The 27273-nt window shown below is 47.8% G+C and overlaps 1 protein-coding gene across 1 annotated transcript in view; it reads left to right on the plus strand.

Moving 5' to 3' along the window:
* Nucleotides 1-25378, plus strand: part of LOC119967000 (serine/threonine-protein kinase MRCK alpha-like) — a 386584-nt gene extending 361206 nt beyond the window's left edge. The window contains exons 33-38 of the mRNA XM_038798987.1: nt 11788-11885; nt 13753-13846; nt 15628-15748; nt 19171-19288; nt 23428-23665; nt 24991-25378. Coding sequence (XP_038654915.1) covers nt 11788-11885; nt 13753-13846; nt 15628-15748; nt 19171-19288; nt 23428-23601 — 605 coding nt within the window. The 3' untranslated portion in view covers nt 23602-23665; nt 24991-25378. The remainder of the gene's footprint in view (nt 1-11787; nt 11886-13752; nt 13847-15627; nt 15749-19170; nt 19289-23427; nt 23666-24990) is intronic.
* Nucleotides 25379-27273: the final 1895 nt, after the last annotated feature.

The raw sequence follows: 27273 nt of genomic DNA on the forward strand, positions 1-27273 counted from the left end.
TGGGCAGTGAGAGAGAAGTCAGTGTATTCCTGTGAGCAGTGAGAGAGAGAGATCAGTGTATTCCTGTGGGCAGTGAGAGAGAGATCAGTGTTTTCCTGTGGGAAGTGAGAGTGAGATCAGTGTATTCCCAGTGGCAGTGAGAGACAGAGATCATGGTATTCCTGTGGGCAGTGAGAGAGGAGATCAGTGTATTCCTGTGGCAGTGAGAGGAGAGACATGTATTCCTGTGGGCAGTGCAGAGAGGCAGGTTTTCCTGTGGGCAGTGAGAGAGAGGATCAGGTATTCCTGTGGGCAGTGAGAAGGATCAGTGTGTACCTGTGGGCAGTGAGAGAGAGAGATCAGATCAGTGTATTCCTGTGGGCAGTGAGAGAGAGATCAGTGTATTCCTGTGGGCAATGAGAGAGAGAAAGAGATCAGTGTATTCCTGTGGGCAGTGAGAGAGAGAGAGAACAGTGTATTCCTGTGGGCAGTGCGAGAGAGAGATCAGTGTATTCCTGTGGGCAGTGAGATAGAGAGATCAGTGTATTCCTGTGAGCAGTGAGAGAGAGAGATCAGTGTTTTCTAGTGGGCAGTGAGAGAGAGAGATCAGTGTATTCCTGTGGGCAGTGAGAGAGAGAGATCAGTGTATTCCTGTGGGCAGTGCGAGAGAGAGATCAGTGTATTCCTGTGGGCATCGAGAGAGAAAGAGATCAGTGTATTCCTGTGAGCAGTGAGAGAGGGAGATCAGTGTATTCCTGTGAGCAGTGAGAGAGAGATCAGTGTATTCCTGTGGGCAGTGAGAGAGAGATCAGTGTATTCCTGTGGGCAGTGAGAGAGAGAGGTCCATGTACTCCTTTGGGCATTGCGAGAGAGTGATCAGTGTATTCCTGTGGGCAGTGAGAGAGATCAGTGTGTACCTGTGGGCAGTGAGAGAGAGAGATCAGTGTATTCCTGTGGGCATTGAGAGAGAGATCAGTATATTCCTGTGGACAGTGAGAGAGAGAGATCAGTGTATTCCTGTGGGCAGTGAGAGAGAGATCAGTGTAATCCTGTGGGCAGTGAGAGAGAGAGATCAGTGTATTCCTGTGAGCAGTGAGAGAGAGAGATCAGTGTATTCCTGTGGGCAACGAGAGAGAGAGAGATCAGTGTATTCCTGTGAGCAGTGAGAGAGAGAGAGATCTGTGCATTCCTGTGGGCAGTGAGAGAGAGAGATCAGTGTATTCATGTGGGCAGTGAGAGAGATCAGTGTATTCCTGTCGGCACTGAGAGAGAGAGATCAGTGTATTCCTGTGGGCAGTGAGAGAGAGATCAGTGTATTCCTGTGGGCATGAGAGAGAGATCAGTGTATTCCTGTCGGCAGTGAGAGAGAGAGATCAGGGTATTCCTGTGGGAAGTGAGAGTGAGATCAGTGTATTCCAGTGGGCAGCGAGAGAGATCAGTGTATTCCTGTGGGCAGCGAGAGAGAGAGAGATCAGTGTATTCCTGTGGGCAGTGAGAGAGAGAGATCAGTGTATTCCTGTGGGCAGTGAGAGAGAGAGATCAGTGTATTCCTGTGAGCAGTGAGAGAGAGAGATCAGTGTATTCCTGTGGGCAGTGAGAGAGAGAGATCAGTGTATTCCTGTGGGAAGTGAGAGTGAGATCAGTGTATTCCAGTGGGCAGTGAGAGACAGAGATCAGTGTATTCCTGTGGGCAGTGAGAGAGCGAGATCAGTGTATTCCTGTGGGCAGTGAGAGGGAGAGATCAGTGTATTCCTGTGGGCAGTGCGAGAGAGAGATCAGGGTTTCCTGTGGGCAGTGAGAGAGGGAGATCAGGGTATTCCTGTGGGCAGTCAGAAGGATCAGTGTGTACCTGTGGGCAGTGAGAGAGAGAGAGATCAGATCAGTGTATTCCTGCGGGCAGTGAGAGAGAGAGATCACTGTATTCCTGTGGGCAATGAGAGAGAGAAAGAGATCAGTGTATTCCTGTGGGCAGTGAGAGAGAGACAGAACAGTGTATTCCTGTGGGCAGTGCGAGAGAGAGATCAGTGTATTCCTGTGGGCAGTGAGAGAGAGAGATCAGTGTATTCCTGTGGGCAGTGAGAGAGAGAGAGATCAGTGTATTCCTGTGGGCAGTGAAAGAGAGAGAGATCAGTGTATTCCTGTGGGCAGTGCGAGAGAGAGTTCAGTGTATTCCTGTGGGCAGTGAGAGAGAGAGATCAGTGTATTCCTGTGGGCAGCGAGAGAGATCAGTGTATTCCTGTGGGCAGCGAGAGAGAGAGAGATCAGTGTATTCCTGTGAGCAGTGAGAGAGAGAGATCAGTGTATTCCTGTGGGCAGCGAGAGAGATAAGCGTATTCCTGTGGGCAGCGAGAGAGAGAGAGATCAGTGTATTCCTGTGGGCAGTGCGAGAGAGAGATCAGTGTATTCCTGTGGGCAGTGAGAGAGAGAGAGATCAGTGTATTCCTGTGGGCAGTGAGAGAGAGAGAGATCAGTGTATTCCTGTGGGCAGTGAGAGAGAGGGAGATCAGTGTATTCCTGTGGGCAGAGAGAGAGAGAGATCAGTGTATTCCTGTAGGTAGTTGGAGAGATCAGTGTATTCCTGTGGGCAGTGAGAGAGGGAGATCAGTGTATTCCTGTGGGCAGTGAGAGAGGGAGGTCAGTGTATTCCTGTGGGCAGTGAGAGAGGGCGATCAGTGTATTCCTGTGGGCAGTGAGAGAGAGATCAGTGTATTCCTGTGGGCAGTGAGAGAGGGAGATCAGTGTATTCCTGTGGGTAGTGAGAGAGAGAGATCAGTGTATTCCTGTGGGCAATGAGAGAGAGAGAGTGAGAGATCAGTGTATTCCTGTGGGCAGTGAGAGAGAGAGATCACTGTATTGCTGTGGGCAATGTGAGAGAGAGAGAGAGATCAGTGTATTCCTGTGGACAATGAGAGAGGGAGAGAAATCAGTGTATTCCTGTGGGCAGTGAGAGAGAGAGATCAATGTATTCCTGTGGGCAGTGAGAGAGAGAGAGAGATCAGTGTATTCCTGTGGGCAGTGAGAGAGAGAGAGATCAGTGTATTCCAGTTGGCGGTGAGAGAGGGAGATCAGTGTATTCCTGTGGGCAGTGAGAGAGATCAGTGTATTCCTGTGGACAGTGAGAGAGGGACATCAGTGTATTCCTGTGGGCGGTGAGAGAGGGAGATCAGTGTATTCCTGTGGGCAGTGAGAGAGATCAGTGTATTCCTGTGGACAGTGAGAGAGGGAGATCAGTGTATTCCTGTTGGTAGTGAGAGAGAGAGATCAGTGTATTCCTGTGGGCAGTGAGAGAGAGAGAGAGATCAGTGTATTCCTGTGAGCAGTGAGAGAGAGAGATCAGTGTATTCTTGTGGGCAGTGAGAGAGAGATCAGTGTGTACCTGTGGGCAGTCAGCGAGAGGGATCAGTGTATTCCTGTGGGCGTGAGAGAAAGAACAGTGTATTCCTGTGGGCAGTCAGAGAGAGATCAGTGTATTCCTGTTGGCAATGAGAGAGAGAGATCAGTGTATTCCTTTGGGTAGTGAGAGAGAGGGAGATCAGTATATTCCTGTGAGCAGGGAGTGAGAGATCAGTGTATTCCTGTGGGCAGTGAGAGAGAGAGATCGGTTTATTCCTGTGGGCAGTGAGAGAGGGAGATCAGTGTATTCCTGTGGGTAGTGAGAGAGAGAGATCAGTGTATTCCTGTGGGCAATGAGAGAGAGAGAGAGTGAGAGATCAGTGTATTCCTGTGGGCAGTGAGAGAGAGAGATCACTGTATTCCTGTGGGCAATGTGAGAGAGAGAGAGAGATCAGTGTACTCCTGTGGACAATGAGAGAGGGAGAGAAATCAGTGTATTCCTGTGGGCAGTGAGAGAGAGAGATCAATGTATTCCTGTGGGCAGTGAGAGAGAGAGAGATCAGTGTATTCCTGTGGGCGGTGAGAGAGGGAGATCAGTGTATTCCTGTGGGCAGTGAGAGAGATCAGTGTATTCCTGTGGACAGTGAGAGAGGGAGATCAGTGTATTCCTGTTGGTAGTGAGAGAGAGAGAGATCAGTGTATTCCTGTGGGCTGTGAGAGAGAGAGAGAGAGATCAGTGTATTCCTGTGAGCAGTGAGAGAGAGAGATCAATGTATTCCTGTGGGCAGTGAGAGAGAGATCAGTGTGTACCTGTGGGCAGTCAGCGAGAGAGAACAGTGTTTTCCTTTGGGCAGTGAGAGAGAGAGATCAGAGTATTCCTGTGGGAAGTGAGAGGGAGATCAGTGTATTCCTGTGGGCCGTGAGATAGAGAGGTCAGTGTATTCCTGGGGACAGTGAGAGAGAGAGATCAGTGTATTCCTGTGGGTAGTGAGAGAGCGAGATCAGTGTATTCCTGTGGGCAGTGAGAGAGAGAGATCAGTGTATTCCTGTGAGCAGTGAGAGAGATCAGTGTATTCCTGTGGGCAATGAGAGAGAGATCAGTTTATTCCTGTGGGCAACGAGAGAGAGAGAGAGATCAGTGTATTCCTGTGAGCAGTGAGAGAGAGAGATCTGTGTATTCCTGTGGGCAGTGAGAGAGAGAGATCAGTGTATTCCTGTGGGCAGTGAGAGAGATCAGTGTATTCCTGTGGGCAGTGAGAGAGAGAGATCAGTGTATTCCTGTGGGCAGTGAGAGAGAGAGATCAGTGTATTCCTGTGGGCAGTGCGAGAGAGAGATCAGTGTATTCCTGTGGGCAGTGAGATAGAGAGATCAGTGTATTCCTGTGAGCAGTGAGAGAGAGAGATCAGTGTTTTCTAGTGGGCAGTGAGAGAGAGAGTGATCAGTGTATTCCTGTGGGCAGTGAGAGAGGGAGATCAGTATATTCCTGTGGGCAGTGAGAGAGAGAGATCAGTGTATTACTGTGGGCAGTGCCTGAGAGAGATCAGTATATTCCTGTGGGCAGTGAGAGAGAGATCAGTGTATTCCTGTGGGCAGTGAGAGAGAGAGAGATCAGTGTATTCCTGTGGGCAGTGAAAGAGAGAGAGATCAGTGTATTCCTGTGGGCAGTGCGAGAGAGAGTTCAGTGTATTCCTGTGGGCAGTGAGAGAGAGATCAGTGTATTCCTGTGAGCAGTGAGAGAGAGAGATCAGTGTATTCCTGTGGGCAGCGAGAGAGATCAGTGTATTCCTGTGGGCAGCGAGAGAGAGAGAGATCAGTGTATTCCTGTGGGCAGTGAGAGAGAGAGATCAGTGTATTCCTGTGGGCAGTGAGAGAGAGAGATCAGTGTATTCCTGTGGGTAGTTGGAGAGATCAGTGTATTCCTGTGGGCAATGCGAGAGAGAGATCAGTGTATTCCTGTGGGCAGTGAGAGAGAGAGAGATCAGTGTATTCCTGTGGGCAGTGAGAGAGAGGGAGATCAGTGTATTCCTGTGGGCAGTGAGAGAGGGAGATCAGTGTATTCCTGTGGGCAGTGAGAGAGGGAGATCAGTGTATTCCTGTGGGCAGTGAGAGAGGGAGATCAGTGTATTCCTGTGGGCAGTGAGAGAGAGATCAGTGTATTCCTGTGGGCAGTGAGAGAGGGAGATCAGTGTATTCCTGTGGACAATGAGAGAGAGAGAGTGAGAGATCAGTGTATTCCTGTGGGCAGTGAGAGAGAGAGATCACTGTATTCCTGTGGGCAATGTGAGAGAGAGAGAGAGATCAGTGTATTCCTGTGGACAATGAGAGAGGGAGAGAAATCAGTGTGTTCCTGTGGGCAGTGAGAGAGAGAGATCAATGTATTCCTGTGGGCAGTGAGAGAGAGAGATCAATGTATTCCTGTGGGCAGTGAGAGAGAGAGAGATCAGTGTATTCCTGTGGGCGGTGAGAGAGGGAGATCAGTGTATTCCTGTGGGCAGTGAGAGAGATCAGTGTATTCCTGTGGACAGTGAGAGAGGGAGATCAGTGTATTCCTGTTGGTAGTGAGAGAGAGAGATCAGTGTATTCCTGTGGGCCGTGAGAGAGAGATCAGTGTATTCCTGTGAGCAGTGAGAGAGAGAGATCAGTGTATTCTTGTGGGCAGTGAGAGAGAGATCAGTGTGTACCTGTGGGCAGTCAGCGAGAGGGATCAGTGTATTCCTATGGGTGTGAGAGAAAGAACAGTGTATTCCTGTGGGCAGTGAGAGAGAGAGATCAGTGTATTCCTGTGGGCAGTGAGCGAGAGATGAGTGTATTCCTGTGAGCAGTGAGAGAGAGAGATCAGTGTATTCTTGTGGGCAGTCAGAGAGAGAGATCAGTGTAATCCTGTGGGCAGTGAGAGAGAGGGAGATCAGTATATTCCTGTGAGCAGGGAGTGAGAGAGATCAGTGTATTCCTGTGGGCAGTGAGAGAGAGATCAGTGTATTCCTGTGAGCAGTGAGAGAGAGAGATCAGTGTATTCTTGTGGGCAGTGAGAGAGAGATCAGTGTGTACCTGTGGGCAGTCAGCGAGAGGGATCAGTGTATTCCTATGGGCGTGAGAGAAAGAACAGTGTATTCCTGTGAGCAGTGAGAGAGAGAGATCAGTGTATTCCTGTGAGCAGTGAGAGAGAGAGATCAGTGTATTCTTGTGGGCAGTGAGAGAGAGATAAGTGTGTACCTGTGGGCAGTCAGCGAGAGGGATCAGTGTATTCCTATGGGCGTGAGAGAAAGATCAGTGTATTCCTGTGGGCAGTGAGAGAGAGAGATCGGTTTATTCCTGTGGGCAGTGAGAGAGGGAGATCAGTGTATTCCTGTGGGTAGTGAGAGAGAGAGAGATCAGTGTATTCCTGTGGGCATTGCGAGAGAGTGATCAGTGTATTCCTGTGGGCAGTGAGAGAGGGAGATCAGTGTATTCCTGTGGGCAGTGAGAGAGATCAGTGTGTACCTGTGGGCAGTGAGAGAGAGAGAGATCAGTGTATTCCTGTGGGCATTGAGAGAGAGATCAGTGTATTCCTGTGGGCAGTGAGAGAGAGAGAGAGATCAGTGTATTCCTGTGGGCAGTGAGAGAGAGAGATCAGTGTATTCCTGTGGGCAGTGAGAGAGGGAGATCAGTGTATTCCTGTGGGCAGTGAGAGAGGGAGATCAGTGTATTCCTGTGGGTAGTGTGAGAGAGAGATCAGTGTATTCCTGTGGGCAGTGTGAGAGCGAGATCAGTGTATTCCTGTGGGCAGTGAGAGAGGGAGGGAGATCAGTGTATTCCTGTGGGCAGTGAGAGAGAGAGATCAGTGTATTCCTGTGAGCAGTGAGAGAGATCAGTGTATTCCTGTGGGCAGTGCGAGAGAGAGATCAGTGTGTTCCTGTGGGCAGTGAGAGAGCGAGATCAGAGTATTCCTGTGGGCAGTGAGAGAGAGAGAGAGCAGTGTATTCCTGTGGGTAGTGAGAGAGAGAGATCAGTGTATTCCTGTGGGCAGCGCGAGAGAGTGATCAGTGTATTCTTGTGGGCAGCTTGAGAGAGAGATCAGTGTCTTCCTGTGGGTAGTGAGAGAGAGAGATCAGTGTATTCCTGTGGGCAATGAGAGAGAGAGTTATCAGTATATTCCTGTGGGCAATGAGAGAGATCAGTGTATTCCTGTGGGTAGTGAGAGAGATCAGTGTATTCCTGTGGGCAATGCAAGAGAGAGATCAGTGTATTCTTGTGGGCAGTGAGAGAGAGAGATCAGTATATTCCTGTGGGCAATGCGAGAGAGTGATCAGTGTATTCCTGTGGGCAGTGAGATAGAGAGATCAGTGTATTCCTGTGGGCAGTGAGAGAGAGAGATCAGTGTATTCCTGTGGGCAGTGAGATAGAGAGATCAGTGTATTCCTGTGAGCAGTGAGAGAGAGAGAGATCAGTGTATACACTGATCTCCCTCTCACTGCCCACTTGGAATACACTGATCTCTCTCTCTCACTGCCCTCAGGAATACACTGATCTCTCTCACTGCTCACAGGAATACACCGATCTCTCTCATTGCCCACAGGAATACATTGATCACTCTCTCTCTCACTGCCCACTAGAAAACACTGATCTCTCTCTCTCACTGCTCACAGGAATACACTGATCTCTCTATCTCACTGCCCACAGGAATACACTGATCTCTCTCACTGCTCACAGGAATACACTGATCTCTCTCATTGCCCACAGGAATATACTGATCTCTCTCTCTCTCATTGCCCACAGGAATACACTGATCTCTCTCATTGCCCACAGGAATACACTGATCTCTCTCTCATTGCCCACAGGAACACATTGATCTCTCTCATTGCTCACAGGAATACACTGATCACTCTCTCTCTCTCTCTCACTGACCACAGGAATACACTGATCTCTCTCTCTCACTGCCCACAGGAATACACTGATCTCTCTCTCTCGCTGCCCACAGGAATACACTGATCTCTCTCTCTCACTGCTCACAGGAATACACTGATCTCTCTCTCTCGCTGCCCACAGGAATACACTGATCTCTCTCTCTCACTGCTCACAGGAATACACTGATCTCTCTCTCTCACTGCCCACAGGAATACACTGATCTCTCTCTCTCGCTGCCCACAGGTATACACTGATCTCCCTCTCGCTCCATGAAGTTCAACTCCAGACTGGCTATTTGCGAAATTGATGTGATTTTGTTAAATTCATTGAACTTGATAAATCCAGAATCTTGCTTGTATTTCCAGTCCCACGTTCATGGGAACTGGAGATGGACAGTAAATGTGTCGACTCTGGCCAAATTGAGTCAATCCATTTTCTGCACCAAGGTTAGTGGGCAAATCCAGGATGTTCTTGAAGATTAACAAGAAGTTTTTTTTTTTAATTTACAGTGCCCAATTCATTTTTTCCTATTAAAGGGCAATTTGGCGTGGCCAGTCCACCTAACCTGCACATCCTAGTGTTTTGGGGGCGTGACCCACGCAAATACGGGGATAATGTGTAAACTCCACGATCAGCGACCCAGAATCGAACCTGCGACCTCGGCACTGTGAGGCAGCAGGGCTAACCCACTGTGCCACCGTGCTGCCCTGAAGATTAACAAGAAGTTACGGGTGAGGTGCCATTTGTGCAAAGCCAAAAGCAGAGTGGCATAGGTGGACCAGGGAATTCTTCAGAATTGTAATTCACACACCTTTTCACCCCGTGCATTATTGGCCAGTTTGAACATTAATCTTTTCTTTTTATTTTGGGTGGCATGGTTGCAGAGTGGTTAGCACTGCTGCCTCACAGCACCAGTGAACCGGGTGCAATTCCGGTGACTGACGAGTGGGCACCTTCTCTCTGTGGGTATGTTCCCACAATACAAAGATGTGCAGGTTAGGTGGATTGGCCTTGCTAAAATTGAATTTAGGGACTTGCAGGTTAGATTACAGGGATAGGGCAAGGGATTGGGCCTGGGTAGGGTGCTCTTTCTGGGGTCAGTGCAAACTCGATGGGCCAAATGGCCTCCTTCTGCACTGTGTGAATTCTATGGTTCTACTGCCATGTATCATTAACACTTGAAGAAAAGCACTCGAATATTACTGTACTGTCTACTGTGTTCGCTACTCCCAATGAGGGGTCTCCTCTACACTGGTGAGACTAAATGCAGACAGAGTGACCGCTGCGCAGAACACCCTCTGTCTGCCCACAACCATGACCCCAAACCTCTGGCCATTTCAACTCAGCATGTTGCTCTCAAGCCCACGTGTCTGTCCTAGGCCTGTTACAATGCATCAATGATGCCCAAAGCAAGCTGGAAGAATACCTCACCACCTGATTAGGCATGTTACAGCCTTCTGGAATCAACATCCAATTGAACAACTTTAAGTTGTTAACTTTCCCCTACACCTTGACCCACCTTTTTGTTTTTATGTTTCCGTTGTTTGTCCCAATGCGACCACCCTCCCACCTTCCCCAACTGTCACTTGTTCTTCAGTTTTTCTTTCACCTTTGTTCTCCCACTAACACATTCTGCTATCTCACTTTTATACCATTATCAGCACTTTGTTAGACCTGAATTCTACTCTCTTTGTCTTGTCAATCTCTCCTGAGCCCAGACTTGTCCCTGACCTTCTGTTCTGCCCCACCTCCTCTCCAATTATATAATTCATTGCATTTCTGTCCCTCTTCAGTTCTGAAGAAGTCATAATGGATCCGAAACATTAACTCTATTTTCTCTCCACAGATGCTGCCAGACCTGCTGAGTTTATCCAGCATTTTTTGCACCTATTTATCATTAACACACTGTTACCTGTCCTTATGATACATACGGCTTTCTAAAGTAAGAGTAAAACCCTTCTGTGGTGATGGCTAAAGTGTCCAGTAGATGGCAGTCGAGTACTATGTGTCGCTGAGCAATGCAACATTTGCAAGTAGCTGGATTAGAAGTGTGTAAGGTTATGAAGAACAGTAACAAGCTCACATTGTTATTGAAATGTTCAAATACCCTCTAGAAGTGAAAAATCTGGGCCGGGATTCTGCAATATCGCGGCCAAGTGTTGACGCTGGCGTCAAAACCGGCCCGAGCGATGCCGGCGTCAGTGGGCCTCCAGGCCCAGTAATTCTCCTCCTCTTCGGGGCTAGAATGGTAGAATGGTGCCGGAGTGCTGTGCACTGCTCCGGCGCCGAAAGCCGGCCCTACACTGCCTGCGTGGGTCCGCACATTCGCGCGTTGGCTGTCTCTGCACCGGCGCATGGTTGCCGACCGCCGCGCAACATGGCTGAGCGCTACAAGGGCCCGGCGCAGAGAAACATAGCCCCCCCCCCCCCCAACCTGGGCGGCCCCCGCAGCCAGAACGCCGTAGTCGCGCCTGGTGGGACCATATGTATTATAATAATAATAACCACTTAATGTCACGAGTAGGCTTCAATAAAGTTACTGTGAAAAGCCCCGAGTCGCCACTTTCCGGCACCTGTTTGGGGAGGCCGGCACGGGAATTGAACCCGCGCTGCTGGCCTTGTTCTGCATTACCAGCCAGCTGTTTAGCTCACTGTGCTAAACTAGCCCCAACCACATATACCACTCCGGCGGGACATGACGGGCACTCGGTCCGTCGAGCACGGAGAATCGCTGGGGGGGGGGCACTTTCAATGGCGACCGCTTGGGCGTGATTGACGCAGATTCTCTGGTGACCGGAGAATCGGCAGCACTGCGCCGGCATGGCACGATTCTCTTCTCTCTCTCCCCCCCCCCCCCCCCCCCCCCCCCTCCCCCCGGCGCGGGCTCGGAGAATCCTGACCCTGATGTGCAACAAGAATTTGCTCAAAATTTACTCCCCTCAATGGCTGGTTGGGTTAATTAATCTTTATTTGTGTCACAAGTAGGCTTACATTAACACTGCAATGAAGTTACTGTGAAAAGCCCCTAGTCGCCACATTCCCGCGCCTGTTCAGGAACACGGAGGGAGAATTCAGAATGTCCAATTCACCTAACAGCACGTCTTTCGGGATTTGTGGGAGGAAACCGGAGGAAACCCACTCAGACACGGGGAGAACGTGCAGACACCGCTCAGGCAGTGACCCAAGCTGGGAATCGAACCTGGGACCCTGGTGCTGTGAAGCAACAGTGCTAACTACTGTGCTATTTTGTCACCCATGATTATGGAATCATTTATCTAGAGTGCCTATGTCTGGAGAGAATACTTGATGTTTATTACACATTGGAGTGAATTCCTGGTAGGTACAGGCCTCTTGCTGTTGTTGATAGTGGTGAGAGCAGTCCTGTTTAACAGACAGAGTATAGTATAAAAAGCTCAAGTGTAATTGTTCCCTGTAACATTGGTACTGTTACTCTGAATAATGATTGTGGGAACACCAATCAAGTGAAGCTATTGTACTTAATTTTCAATTGCATGTAGATATAACTAATGGCGGATTGCAATAAACCCACAGATCGGACGCTGACTGTCAGTTGTGTTGTATTTCTGCAGGTTACAATGCTCCATATCTGTCTGTGTATAGTGAGAATGCTGTAGATGTATTTGATGTGAACACTATGGAGTGGATTCAGACAGTTGCACTAAAGAAGGTACGTTCAGTTCCTTCCCCAGTTTGATTATATTTGTCTTCCTCTTCTATTCCTTACAGTGCTATGGGGAGGGGAAATGGTGGTGTAGTGGTAACATCACTGGACTAGTAATCCAGAGACCAGACTAATGGGGGACAGAGGTTCAAATCCCACCACCGCAGCTGGTGGAATTTAAATTCAATTAATAAAAAAAGGTTAGTCTCAGTAATGGTGACTATGAAACTTATTGTAGATTGTTGTAAAAACCCATCTGGGACTCATGTCCTATATAGAACATAGAACAGTACAGCACAGAACAGGCCCTTCGGTCCTCGATGTTGTGCCGAGCAATGATCACCCTACTCAAACCCACGTATCCACCCTATACCCGTAACCCAACAACCCCCCCCCAACCTTACTTTTATTAGGACACTACGGGCAATTTAGCATGGCCAATCCACCTAACCCGCACATCTTTGGACTGTGGGAGGAAACCGGAGCACCCGGAGGAAACCCACGCACACAGGGGGAGGACGTGCAGACTCCGCACAGACAGTGACCCAGCCGGGAATCGAACCTGGGACCCTGGAGCTGTGAAGCATTTATGCTAACCACCATGCTACCCTGCTGTAACTCCAGACCCACAGACTCTTTTTTAAAAATAAATTTAGAGTGCCCAATTATTTTTTCCAATTAAAGGGCAATTTAGCGTGGCCAATCCACCTACCCTGCACATCTTTGGGTTGTGCGAGTGAAACCCGCGCAGACACGGGGAGAATGTGCAAACTCCACACGGACAGTGATCCAGGGTCGGGATTCGAACCTGGGTCCTCAGCGCCGTAGGCAGCAATGCTAACCACTGTGCCACCGTGCTGCCCTGACCCACAGACTCTTAACCACCATCTGAAATGGCCTAGGAAGCCACTCAGTTCAAGGGCAGTTCAGCATTGCAGCAAATTGCCAGCAATGTCCACAGTGAACATTAGCTTGCTTTCTTCTCTTTTATCCCTTTTGTTTTCTTTCCTTCCCTTTTCCTCCTTTCTCTCTCCCTCTATCAGATCACGCCCAAAACCCCCATCTCCAGTGAATGTAACTTGGGTTTGCTGACCCCCCCCCCCCATTGTCACTGGATTGTTTCTGAGTCCGGTGCATCCTTCCCAAGATGGGAACCCAAACCTGACCACAGAGTTCTAAATCAGGTTCCTTGCTTTTATATTCTGTATCACTTCATCGTAGAATTTACAGTGCAGAAGGAGGCCAATCGGCCCATCGAGTCTGCACCAGCTCTTGGAAAGAGCACCCTACCCAAGCCCACACCTTGTAACCCCGTAACCCCACCTAACCTAAGGGAAATTTATCATGGCCAATCCACGTAACCTGCACATCTTTGGACTGTGGGAGGAAACCGGAGGAAACCCACGCAGACGGGGAGAACCCGCAGACTCCGCACAGACAGTGACCCAAACCAGGAATCGAACCTGGGACCCTGGAGATATGAGGCAACCGTGCCACCACATGAAAAAATAAAGTGTTTGGTCCCACATCCCATTATCCTTTCAAATCCCTTCTGTGATCTAAATTTATTTCATACATTTATTCATCATTCTTCAGGGTTTCCCTGTTTAGAATGTAATTTGAATTTCAATTTGCATCCTCTGGCCCTACTTCTCCTGGCAATTTATCAATACCTTTCCCTATCAGTCCACATTTAGCATATCAGACTGCTGTGATGTACTCTCCAGCAGTGGAGCTTTGAGCTGGAGCACATAGAGAGGATTGGAAAAGCACCATTTGCAAATTTCATGTGAGTGGGAATTAGTGGGGAATCAAATGTACTGTTTGAGAAATTCCTTACGGGATTGGTTACAGTGAGTTCCTCTCCTTACAGGTTCGACCACTCAATACAGAGGGAACACTTAACCTGTTAGGCCTTGAGACGATCAGGTTAATCTATTTCAAAAATAAGATGGCAGGTACGTCTAGTAAGTGTTTTAATGTTTAATGGAAGACACCACATTTCCTGTTAACATATTTAGTTACTTTAGGGTTTGCTAAACACTAGCCAGCATCGCTAAACCACTAATCTGTGTAGAGCAGAAGTAAAGCGGGTCACCAACATTTGGCCATGAATTAACATATGGAACATGTGACCTTCACAAGTATATCACACACACACTGATCTATAGCCATTCCCGGGAACAACACTGTCATCTTCATGTTATCCTATTCCGTATATCCTGACTTGTACTTCAGGAAACCCACTGTGTATAAAAATACAAACACATCATTACCGAATAATGTTTTGTTCAGATATAAAAATAAGCCACTTCCTGTTACTGTGCTTGACCTTTTAATAACCTGGTTCTTTTCATGGGAGAGAGGTGGCAATGTACAGAAATCCCCAACAACGATCAGCTATTGGCAGGTCTCAGCAAAGACCTGGACAGCCTAATGGGGGGTATCTGAGCATGGTCTGAACATGGCAAAGATCTGGACAGCCTAACCAGGGTTATCTGAGCATGGTCTGAACATGGCAAAGATCTGGACAGCCTAACCAGGGTTATCTGAGCATGGTCTGAACATGGCAAAGATCTGGACAGCCTAATGGGGGGTATCTGAGCATGGTCTGAACATGGCAATGATGGCCAAGACCTGGACAGCCTAACGGGGGTATCTGAGCATGGTCTGAACATGGCAAAGATCTGGACAGCCTAACCAGGGTTATCTGAGCATGGTCTGAACATGGCAAAGATCTGGACAGCCTAACCAGGGTTATCTGAGCATGGTCTGAACATGGCAAAGATCTGGACAGCCTAATGGGGGGTACCTGAGCATGGTCTGAACATGGCAAAGATCTGGACAGCCTAATGGGGGGTATCTGAGCATGGTCTGAACATGGCAAAGACCTGGACAGCCTAATGAGGGGTATCTGACCATGGTCTGAACATGGCAAAGACCTGGACAGCCTAATGGGGGGTATCTGACCATGGTCTAAACATGGCAATGATGGCAAAGACCTGGACAGCCTAATGGGGGGTATCTGACCATGGTCTAAACATGGCAATGATGGCAAAGACCTGGACAGCCTAACCAGGGTTATCTGAGCATGGTCTAAACATGGCAATGATGGCAAAGACCTGGACAGCCTAATGGGGGGTATCTGACCATGGTCTAAACATGGCAAAGACCTGGACAGCCTAACCAGGGTTATCTGAGCATGGTCTAAACATGGCAATGATGGCAAAGACCTGGACAGCCTAATGGGGGGTATCTGAGCATGGTCTAAACATGGCAAAGACCTGGACAGCCTAACCAGGGTTATCTGAGCATGGTCTAAACATGGCAATGATGGCAAAGACCTGGACAGCCTAATGGGGGGTATCTGAGCATGGTCTAAACATGGCAATGATGGCAAAGACCTGGACAGCCTAATGGGGGGTATCTGACCATGGTCTAAACATGGTAATGATGGCAAAGACCTGGACAGCCTAATGGGGGGTACCTGAGCATGGTCTGAACATGGCAATGATGGCAAAGCCCTGGACAGCCTAATGGGGGGTACCTGAGCATGGTCTGAACATGGCAATGATGGCAAAGACCTGGACAGCCTAATGGGGGGTACCTGAGCATGGTCTGAACATGGCAAAGATCTGGACAGCCTTTGAGCAGTTTATTACAATAATAGTCAAAGTTTTCACAATACTTTTGTCGATCATCTGGTCATTTTATAGTTTCCATTCAGCTGTTTCTTTCACTCCCACAGAAGGGGACGAGCTCGTTGTTCCTGAAACGTCAGATAACAGTCGCAAACAGATGGTCAGGACCAGAAGCAAACGGAGATACTCCTTTCGGGTACCTGAAGAGGAGAGGCTTCAGCAGAGGAGGTGGGACAGAGTCTCAGTGTCATAGTAAACATACGTCCGCATCCTACCCTGTTACCTTTCCTCACTGTCCCTCCAATACCCTGTTAGCCACTCAGTGCCTGGTTCTCCTACCCTCCCCCCCAACACAGTTAATGTCATATTAGATATGGACTTCATTTTATTTTGTTGGTACTTTGGAAAGTGCAGCTGTGTGTGTCAGGCTCCAAAGGGAGTTGAATTTCATTGTCTGTAGTATGTTCATGCTAGCAGTAGTCCCCTTTCCCAACACAAACCTGCCCTCCAGTAGCTGGACTTTCAGCTTAAGTAATTGAATTGAGAAAGATGACAGAAGGTGAAAGAGGTTTTTCTCCCATGTGTATTAACATCCAGCTAGAGAGTGAGGGTAAACAGTGAACATTATCTTACCATCCTCTGTGCCAGTGAGAGGGATAGAGGGGGGGTGAGGGTAAACAGTGAACATTACCGTACCATCCTCTGTGCCAGTGAGAGGGATAGAGGGGGGGTGAGGGTAAACAGTGAACATTATCTTACCATCCTCTGTGCCAGTGAGAGGGATAGAGGGGGGGTGAGGGTAAACAGTGAACATTACCGTACTATCCTCTGTGCCAGTGAGAGGGATAGAGGGGGGGTGAGGGTAAACAGTGAACATTACCGTACCATCCTCTGTGCCAGTGAGAGGGATAGAGGGGAGTGAGGGTAAACAGTGAACATTACCGTACCATCCTCTGTGCCAGTGAGAGGGATAGAGGGGAGTGAGGGTAAACAGTGAACATTACCGTACCATCCTCTGTGCCAGTGAGAGGGATAGAAGGGAGTGAGGGTAAACAGTGAACATTACCGTACCATCCTCTGTGCCAGTGAGAGGGGGAGAGGAGAGTAAACAATGAACATTACCGTACCATCCTCTGTGCCAGTGAGAGGGATAGAAGGGAGTGAGGGTAAACAGTGAACATTACCGTACCATCCTCTGTGCCAGTGAGAGGGGGAGAGGAGAGTAAACAGTGAACATTACCGTACCATCCTCTGCTCCAGTGAGAGGGGGAGAGGAGAGTAAACAGTGAACATTACCGTACCATCCTCTGTGCCAGTGAGAGGGATAGAGGGGAGTGAGGGTAAACAGTGAACATTACCGTACCATCCTCTGTGCCAGTGAGAGGGGGAGAGGAGAGTAAACAGTGAACATTACCTTGCCATCCTCTGTGCCAGTGAGAGAGATAGAGGAGAGTAAACAGTGAACATTACCTTGCCATCCTCTGTGCCAGTGAGAGGGATAGAGGGGAGTGAGGGTAAACAGTGAACATTACCTTGCCATCCTCTGTGCCAGTGAGAGGGGGAGAGGAGAGTAAACAGTGAACATTACCATACCATCCTCTGTGCCAGTGAGAGGGGTAGAGGAGAGTAAACAGTGAACATTACCGTACCATCCTCTGTGCCAGTGAATGGGGTAGAGGAGAGTAAACAGTGAACATTACCGTACCATCCTCTGTGCCAGTGAGGGGTAGAGGGGAGTAAACAGTGAACATTACCGTACCATCCTCTGTGCCAGTGAGGGGTAGAGGGGAGTGAGGGTAAACAGTGAATATTACCGTACCATCCTCTGTGCCAGTGAGAGGGATAGAGGGGAGTGAGGGTAAACAGTGAACATTACCGTACCATCCTCTGTGCCAGTGAGAGGGGGAGAGGAGAGTAAACAGTGAACATTACCGTACCATCCTCTGTGCCAGTGAGAGGGATAGAGGGGAGTGAGGGTAAACAGTGAACATTACCGTACCATCCTCTGTGCCAGTGAGAGGGGGAGAGGAGAGTAAACAGTGAACATTACCGTACCATCCTCTGTGCCAGTGAGAGGAGGAGAATAAACAGTGAACATTACCGTACCATCCTCTGTGCCAGTGAGAGGGATAGAGGAGAATGAGGGTAAACAGTCAACATTACCGTACCATCCGCTGGATGGATGGATTGGATGAATTTGTTTATTGTCACGTGTACCGAGGTACAGTGAAAAGTATTTTTCTGCAAACAGCTCAACAGATCATTAAGTGCATGAAAAGAAAGGGGAATAAAAGAAAATACATAATAGGGCAACACAAGGTACACAATGTAACTACATAGACACCAGCATCGGGTGAAGCATACAGGGGTGTAGTGTTAATGAGGTCAGTCCATAAGAAGGTCATTTAGGAGTCTGGTAACAGCGGGGACTAAGCTGTTTTTGAGTCTGTGCGTGTGTGTTCTCAGACCTCTGTATCTCCTGCCCGATGGAAGAAGTTGGAAGAGTGAGTAAGGCGGGTGGGAGGGGTCTTTGATTATGCTGCCTGCTTTCCCCAGGTAGCGGGAGGTGTAGCTGGAAGGTGTGGATGTGCCAGTGAGAGGCGTAGAGGAGAGTGAGAATAAACAGTGAACATTACCTTACCATCCTCTGTGCCAGTGAGAGGGGTAGAGGAGAGTAAACAATGAACATTACCGTACCATCCTCTGTGCCAGTGAGAGGGATAGAGGAGAGTGAGAATAAACAGTGAACATTACCGTACCATCCTCTGTGCCAGTGAGAGGGGTAGAGGAGAGTAAACATTGAACATTACGGAACCATCCTCTGTGCCAGTGAGATGGGTGGAGGAGAGTAAACAGTGAACATTACCGTACCATCCTCTGTGCCAGTGAGAGGGATAGAGGGGAGTGAGGGTAAACAGTGAACATTACCGTACCATCCTTTGTGCCAGGGAGAGGGGAGTAAACAGTGAACATTACCGTACCATCCTCTGTGCCAGTGAGGGGGGAGTAAACAGTGAACATTACCGTACCATCCTCTGTGCCAGGGAGAGGGGGAGAGGAGAGTAAACAGTGAACATTACCGTACCATCTTCTGTGCCAGTGAGAGGGGAGTAAACATTGAACATTACCGTACCATCCTCTGCTAGTGAGAGGGATAGAAGGGGGTGAGGGTAAACAGTGAACATTACCGTACCATCCTCTGTGCCAGTGAGAGGGATAGAGGAGAGTAAACATTGAACATTACCGTACCATCCTCTGTGCCAGGGAGAGGGGGAGAGGAGAGTAAACGTTGAACATTACCATACCATCCTCTGTGCCAGTGAGAGGGGTAGAGGAGAGTGAGAGTAAACATTGAACATTACCGTACCATCCTCTGTGCCAGTGAGAGGGGTAGAGGAGAGTGAGAGTAAACATTGAACATTACCGTACCATCCTCTGAGCTAGTGAGAGGGGGAGAGGAGAGTAAACAGTGAACATTACCGTACCATCCTCTGAGCTAGTGAGAGGGATAGAGGGGAGTAAACATTGAACATTACCGTACCATCCTCTGAGCTAGTGAGAGGGGTAGAGTAACAGCAAAAGAAGATAAAGTTACTTTGATTTCAATTAATTTGAATGAGAAATGATTTTGGATTTCTTTACCTTTTCAGAGAAATGCTTCGAGACCCAGAAATGAGATCTAAATTAATCTCAAACCCAACTAATTTCAATCATATTGTACACATGGGTCCAGGTGACGGTATACAGATCTTGAAGGATTTGCCGATGGTAAGTTAGCCATGGTGCACTGTTCAGGCTCCGCCACTTAATACCAGCAATTTGCAATATGAAATATCTTTAAAAGAATGAAAATATTTCAAGGCCCTTTATAATTGGGATCAAATCCTAACGGCACGATTGATGAATCGTACACTGTTTCTCTTTAAACGTCTAAGATTCGCAGCCTTCAGTGGTATAATTGGTTACTTTTTTTACACATATGTTAGATTATTACATATCTGCTGCGACCTTCCTGTACCATTACTATCTGGAACTGATGAATTTCATGTTTTTTTTTTTCCTTCTTTCCTGTGACATTTCTTTCCTCTGTTGCTCCCTGAATAGCCAGGTTCCCCACATCTACCGCACAGTAATCACATCAGCCTGATCTCCACTCCAACCAACTTTGAACATGTTTACCACATGACTGTCCACTCTGCTGAGAACTTCCTCTACCACGATCCCCCCATCTCCTCCCCTCCAACAGACTCTGCCTGCTGCTCACCACATTCCATAACACCAAGGGTATGGTGTGTGTGTGTGCTTGACCTCCCCACTAACCGATTTGCGGTGCCTTGTGTGTGTGTGTGTGTGGCACTAATCCAGCCAAACCCTGCATCGCTCCATCTGCTTTGGCCATTAACAATTCTGTTTACTGCAAAATTGATGCAAAGCCCCCAACATTCTCCTCCAGAGGCACCGATTTCTGATCTTGGTTCTGTGGGCTAAGATGGGATGGGGGCCGGGAGGGACTGGCGAGCAGAGCAGATATCAAGAGAGGAAGAGTCAGCAGTTAAGTCCGGCCAGCCTGTTCCCATGAGCTTCTGAAAGGCAGAATAACCTGAGGCAGAGAATCAGATCTTCATAGGAGGCTCAGTTGGACAGGCTGGCTCACATATAAGGTGGGCGGCATGGTAGCACAGTGGTTAGCACTGTTGCTTCTCAACACGTGCGCAGCACGGTAGCATTGTGGATAGCACAATCGCTTCACAGCTCCAGGGTCCCAGGTTCGGTTCCGGCTTGGGTCACTGTCTGTGCGGAGTCTGCACATCCTCCCCGTGTGTGCGTGGGTTTCCTCCGGGTGCTCCGGTTTCCTCCCACAGTCCAAAGATGTGCAGATTAGGTGGATTGGACATGATAAATTGCCCTTAGTGTCCAAAATTGCCCTTAGTGTTGGGTGGGGTTACTGGGTTATGGAGATAGGGTGGAGGTGTTAACCTTGGATAGGTGCTCTTTCCAGGAGCCGGTGCAGTCTCGATGGGCCGAATGGCCTCCTTCTGCACTGTAAATTCTATGAAACAACGGCAGGGCCCTGGCTTTGATTCCCGGCTTGGGTCACTGTGCGGAGTCCGCACGTTCTCCCCGAGTCTGCGTGGGTTTCCTCCGGGTGCTCCAGTTTCCTTCCACAAGTCCCGAAAGACGTGCTGTTGGGTAATTTGGACATTCTGAATTCTCCCTCTGTGTTCCCGAACATCCCCGAGAATGTGGCATCTCGGGGCTTTTCACAGTAACTTCATTGCAGTGTTAATGTAAGCCTACTTATGACAATAAAGATTATTATTAGCAAGACCCTGAGCAGACTTGACAAGGTGGATGCCTTGTGGAGAGACTAGAACCAGAGGACACATTAAAAATAAGGGGTATTCCATTTAAGTTAATGATGAGAAGAATTGCTTTCTGTCAGTGGATCACGAGTCTGTATAATTCTCTTCCCCAGAGAGTGGCAGAAGCAGGGTCATTGAATATTTTTCAGGCGCAGATAGATAGATTCTTGACCAACAAGACAGTCAAAGGTTACCAGGCATAGGTGGGTATATGGAGTTGAGGGCACAATCCGATCAGCCATCATTTTGTTGAATGGCAGAGCAGTCGTAAGAGGCCAAATTACCTGCTCCTGCTCCGTAGCTTCTCAGATATTAAATGTTGTATGGAAAAAGTGACCAAAACTTGGTAACGTTAAAATACCCCAAAAAGACAAGAATGAACTTGCATTCCGAAAGTGTCCTTGACGACCTCAGGATGTCCCGAGGTGCTTCATAAACAATAAGCTACCTTTGAAGTGCGGTCACTGTTGTGAGAAATGTAGCAGCCAATTGTGCACAGCAAGCTCCCACAAACGACTATGTGACAATAAGCAGATCAGCTGTTTTGGTGATGTTGGCTGAAGGATGAATATTGGCAATTTTACTTCCACCTGAGAGGGCAGACGGGATCTTGGTTAGCATCCTATCAGAGGCATGTCCCCTCCACCAGTGCAGCACTCACTCCGCACTGCACTGAAATGTTAGCCTAGATTGTGGGTTCACATCTTCTGAGTTAGGCTGGAACCCATGACCATGAGCCAAGGTTAACCCATTAATGTTTTACAGGTGATTAACCTGACAGCTGGTTTTCCTACCGCTCAATATGATCCCAATTTTGCCTATTATTTAAAACGTGATCAGATACCTCCTGGGGATGTGTCTTTGTGCAAAGTTGTGAATAAACCTTCAAGCTATTCCTAGTAATTTTAAGATTAAGATCAAAGCAAAATGCTGCAGATAGTCAAAATAAAGACTGAAAAGCTGGAATAACTAAACCGGACAGGCAACATCTGCGAGGAGTGCAATGGACTTAGCGTTCGGATCAACGACCACTCCAATGAAAGGCCGCCAATCTGAAATATTAACACTGTTCCCTTCTTCACAAAAGCAGCCAGCCAGACCTGCTGAATTTGAAGATTAACATTGGTTTCTAAGGGAAAATACTTGTGGTAAAAGCAGAGGGGCTGATTTGAATTGTTTGTGTCTGTTGTCTGTCACTGAGTTTAGTTGGTTTAAAACTGTTCCATTTGGTTATCACAAGCCTCCATTGTAAGTGACAGACAGCATACTGCAGCTGTGGACTGGTATCTGCATTTGTTTGATCCATTATTGCCAGTGTTTAAATGACGACAGCTCACAACCCATTACTGTTTGTAAACTGGACAAAATAATATGCTGAGAATTTTACACAAATTGCAAATGCAGTTGTATTATAATTAGGGCAAGTGCTGCCCTCTGATCACTCGGATCCGTGCCAAAACCCACATTTTTCACCTGTCAGGATGAGGGTGTGGTGTAAATGTCAAGTACAGTAGTGTATGCTACAGCATGGTACATGTTGTCCAGTTACAGCCCCTAATTGTAATCAGTGGGCAAATGGAATAATGACATACTTTCACAGGTAGTGTTTATTTGCAATCTGTTCAGTTTCCCCACTTGGAAATCCTAAACTGTGCTAACCAGACATTACCAGATTTAGTGACCAACTGACCTGTGCAAAGCTACCTGAGCTGAGCTTCTGTGGTGTAGTGATTGGCCTCGACTCTTCTTTGCAGTGATCCCTGCCAGCAAGTGTATATAAGGATTGGTTCAGGCTATACTGCATTGCGCTGTTTGCTGGTTTTCACTGCCTTGCCTTGTGTGCAGAGTGGAGTTTGGGCAAAGCACTGAAAGGTGTCTAATGCTTCTGTAATCCCTACACCGCATTGAATGCATCCTTTCAGCATTTTAGAAATGGACTGAAAGGCTGAGGGACTTAAGGCTGTATGCGTTAGAGAGAAGAAGGTTAAGAGGTGACTTAATAGAGGCATACAAGATGATCAGAGGATTAGATAGGGTGGACAGTGAGAGCCTTTTTCCTCGGATGGGTATGGCTAGCACGAGGGGACATAGCTTTAAATTGAGGGGAGATAGATACAGGACAGATGTCAGAGGTAGGTTCTTTACTCAGAGAGTAGTACGGGCGTGGAATGCCCTGCCTGCAACAGTAGTGGACTCGCCAACATTAAAGGGCATTTAAATGGTCATTGGATAAACATATGGATGATAATGGAACAGTGCAGTACAGGCCCTTCGGCCCTCAATGTTGCGCCGACCTGTGAAACCAATCTAAAGCCCAACATCGAGGGCCGAAGGGCCTGTACTGCGCTGTAATGTTCTGTGTTCTATGAAATGACACTTTGCGAGTAGTTAGTGCTGTCCGACTGTGAATGAAACTGGCTGGTTTAACAATTCAACTAAGCCTTCAAATAAAAGTTTCTGAAGTGATCATCACTTGGTTCCATCTATTTGAATTGTTCAATATCTTGGCTGGTTCTTTTTCACTCTCACCCTGTTTCTTCACAGAATCTCCGCCCTCCGGATGAGAAGAGTCGGACAATGTTTAGCGCTTCTGTCAGCATCCCCGCTATTGCACGGTCGCGCACAGAGCCAGGACGCTCCATGAGTGCCAGCAGTGGACTCTCGTCAAGTAAGATATTTGACACTCAATTGATTTTCTTGTACAAACACATGGGGTGATGATTCTGTTGTGATAGATACCACTTAACATTGTTTGTGTGCAGTTACTGCTTCCTTTACTTCTCATAAGAACATAAGAACTAGGAGCAGGAGTAGGCCATCTGGCCCCTCGAGCCTGCTCCGCCATTCAATGAGATCATGGCTGATCTTTTGTGGACTCAGCTCCACTTTCCGGCCCGAACACCATAACCCTTAATCCCTTTATTCTTCAAAAAACTATCTATCTTTACCTTAAAAACATGTAATGAAGGAGCCTCAACTGCTTCACTGGGCAAGGAATTCCATAGATTCACAACCCTTTGGGTGAAGAAGTTCCTCCTAAACTCAGTTCTAAATCTACTTCCCCTTATTTTGAGGCTATGCCCCCTAATTCTGCTGTCACCCGCCAGTGGAAACAACCTGCCCGCATCTATCCTATCTATTCCCTTCATAATTTAAATGTTTCTATAAGATCCCCCCTCATCCTTCTAAATTCCAACGAGTACAGTCCCAGTCTACTCAACCTCTCCTCATAATCCAACCCCTTCAGCTCTGGGATTAACCTAGTGAATCTCCTCTGCACACCCTCCAGCGCCAGTACGTCCTTTCTCAAGTAAGGAGACCAAAACTGAACACAATACTCCAGGTGTGGCCGCACTAACACCTTATACAATTGCAACATAACCTCCCTAGTCTTAAACTCCATCCCTCTAGCAATGAAGGACAAAATTCCATTTGCCTTCTTAATCACCTGTTGCACTTGTAAACCAACCTTCTGTGACTCATGCACTAGCACACCCAAGTCTCTCTGAACAGCGGCATGCTTTAATATTTTATCGTTTAAATAATAATCCCGTTTGCTGTTATTCCTACCAAAATGGATAACCTCACATTTGTCAACATTGTATTCCATCTGCCAGACCCGAGCCCATTCACTTAACCTATCCAATCCCTCTGCAGACTTCCAGTATCCTCTGCACTTTTCGCTTTACCACTCATCTTAGTGTCATCTGCAAACTTGGACACATTGCCCTTGGTCCCCAACTCCAAATCATCAATGTAAATTGTGAACAATTGTGGGCCCAACACGGATCCCTGAGGGACACCACTAGCTACTGATTGCCAACCAGAGAAACACCCATTTATCCCAACTCTTTGCTTTCTATTAATTAACCAATCCTCTATCCATGCTACTACTTTACCCTTAATGCCATGCATCTTTATCTTATGCAGCAACCTTTTGTGTGGCACCTTGTCAAAGGCTTTCTGGAAATCCAGATATACCACATCCATCGGCTCCCCGTTATCTACTGCACTGGTAATGTCCTCAAAAAATTCCACTAAATTAGTTAGGCACGACCTGCCTTTTACGAACCCATGCTGCGTCTGCCCAATGGGACAATTTCTATCCAAAGCTTGTAAGATGGCCATTCTGTGTTTTGATGCAGCGAAGAAGAACTTCCTGATATCTAACTTCACTTTTCAACATTCTGAACTTTGCCCTTTGATCTGACTGGCAGACTACAACAACAACTTGCATTTCATCACAAGATTTATCCTGAGGAGCTTCATAAAGAGACTCGAGGGACAAGTGGGCGTCAAACTGGAAAAGGGAAGCTGAGAGGAGAGGGTGATTGAAGCCTTGTACATAGGGCTGGATACAGCTAGGGATTTGAAAGATGAAGAGAGGAAAGGGAACGTTTAGAGAGGGAGTTTCAAAGGATAGGATTCTGGCAGCTTAAGAGATTTGGCACCAGATGTAGCTCAAAATATAGGCAAATGGCGAACCTATCTTGCAAATCCTAAAATAGTAGAGAGGGGCAAATTACATACCCTTCACTGTCTACACGATCATAATAGAAAGGGATTAATGTGCTTATGGGACTTGGTGAGTGAAGTCTCTGGAACACTTTACTACAATTCAGGTACAAGATAAGTGCAAGTTGTTGTTGGATATCTTGTCATTTTATTTTCCCTCAAAGTCCCTGTTTTTGGTGTGAGACAGCCTTTACTGTGCCCTCACACGGGACTGTAAGATTGAATTTGCTATCTAGATGTTTCACATGTTGATGATGTTCATACAGGGTCAACAGCACAAAATGGAAGTGCCCTTCGAAGAGAATTCTCGGGGGGAAACTATGTCAATAAGCGTCAGCCAATGACGTCTCCATCTGATGGCTCCCTATCCTCTGGTGGGATGGATCCTGGAAGCGATGTGCCAACAAGGGAGTTCGAACGTGATGTAATTTTTGTTTTTAATATTTTCCCTTTCATCCGATTTCTAATTGCTACTGAGATATCTTCAAAGAAACCAAGGCTGAGAGAGAAAAAAAATATGTTTGTGTGGCTTTATCACTTCAACATTTCAGTGACCTCCAGAATTCTGGCAACACCCCCCCCCCCCCCCCCCCCCCCCCCCACATTTCACAGTCCAACTCCCCCCGCCCCCATGCCGAATGTCCTTAGTTTTCTGAGGAAGTAAAGGCGCTGTTGTGCTTTCGTGGTCATAGCATAGTGGGTGGACCGGGACAAAATGATTCTCACAGAATCATAGAATTGGGGCAGCACGGTAGCACAGTGGTTAGCACTGTTGACTCACAGCGCCAGGGTCCGAGGTTCGATTCCTGGCTTGGGTCACTGTCTGAGCAGAGTCTGCACGTTCTCCCCGTGTCTGCGTGGGTTTCCTCCGGGTGCTCCGGTTTCCTCCCACAAGTCCCGAAAGATGTGCTGTTAGATGAATTGTTCATTCTGAATTCTCCCTCTGTGTACCTGAACAGGCGGCGGAATATGGCGACTAGGGGCTTTTCACAGTAACTTCATTGCAGTGTTAACGTAAACCTACTTATGACAATAAAGATTAATATTATTGTTACAGTGCAGGAGGAGTCCATTTGGCCCAATGTGTTTGCAGCGATTCTCCAATGTAACTTGCCACTTGTCAGCCCAAGCCTGGATATTGTCCAGGTCTTGCTGCATTTGGACATGGACTGCCTCAGTGTCTGACGAGTCACAAATGGTGCTGAACATTCACCTGCAAATATCCCCACTTCTGACATGATGATGGAAGGGAGGTCATTGCAGCTGAACCCCTGCAGTGATGTCCTGGAGCTGAGATGATTGACCTCCAACCACCACAACCATCTTCCTCTAAGCCAGGTATGACTCCAACCAGCGGAGAGTTTTCCCCCTGATTCCCATTGACTCCAGTTTAGCTCGGGCTCCTTGATGCCATACCCGGTCAGATGCTGTCTTGATGTCAAGGGCAGTCACTCTCACCTCACCTCTGGCATTCGGCTCTTTTGTCCATGTTTGAACCAAGGCTGTAATGAGGTCAGGAGCTGAGTGACCCTGGCGGAACCCAAACTGAGCGTCCGTGAGCAGGTTATTGCTGAGTAAATGCTGCTTGATAGTGCGGTTGGTGACTCCTTCCATCACTTTACTGATGATGGAGAGGGCAGTAAATGGATGGGTTGGATTTCTCCTGACTCTTGTGTACAGGACACACCTGGACAATTTTCCACATTGCCGGGTAGGTGCAGTAGCTGTACTGGAACAGCTTGGCCAGGGGTGTGGCAAGTTCTGGAGCACAAGCCTTCAGTACTATTTCCGGGATATTGTTAGGGCCCAGAGCCTTTGCAATATCCAGTGCCTTCAGCAATTTCTTGATATCACCTGGAGTGAATCCCATTGCTG

The sequence above is a fragment of the Scyliorhinus canicula genome, chromosome 6 (assembly GCF_902713615.1).
Source record: "Scyliorhinus canicula chromosome 6, sScyCan1.1, whole genome shotgun sequence".
Taxonomy (NCBI): domain Eukaryota; kingdom Metazoa; phylum Chordata; class Chondrichthyes; order Carcharhiniformes; family Scyliorhinidae; genus Scyliorhinus; species Scyliorhinus canicula.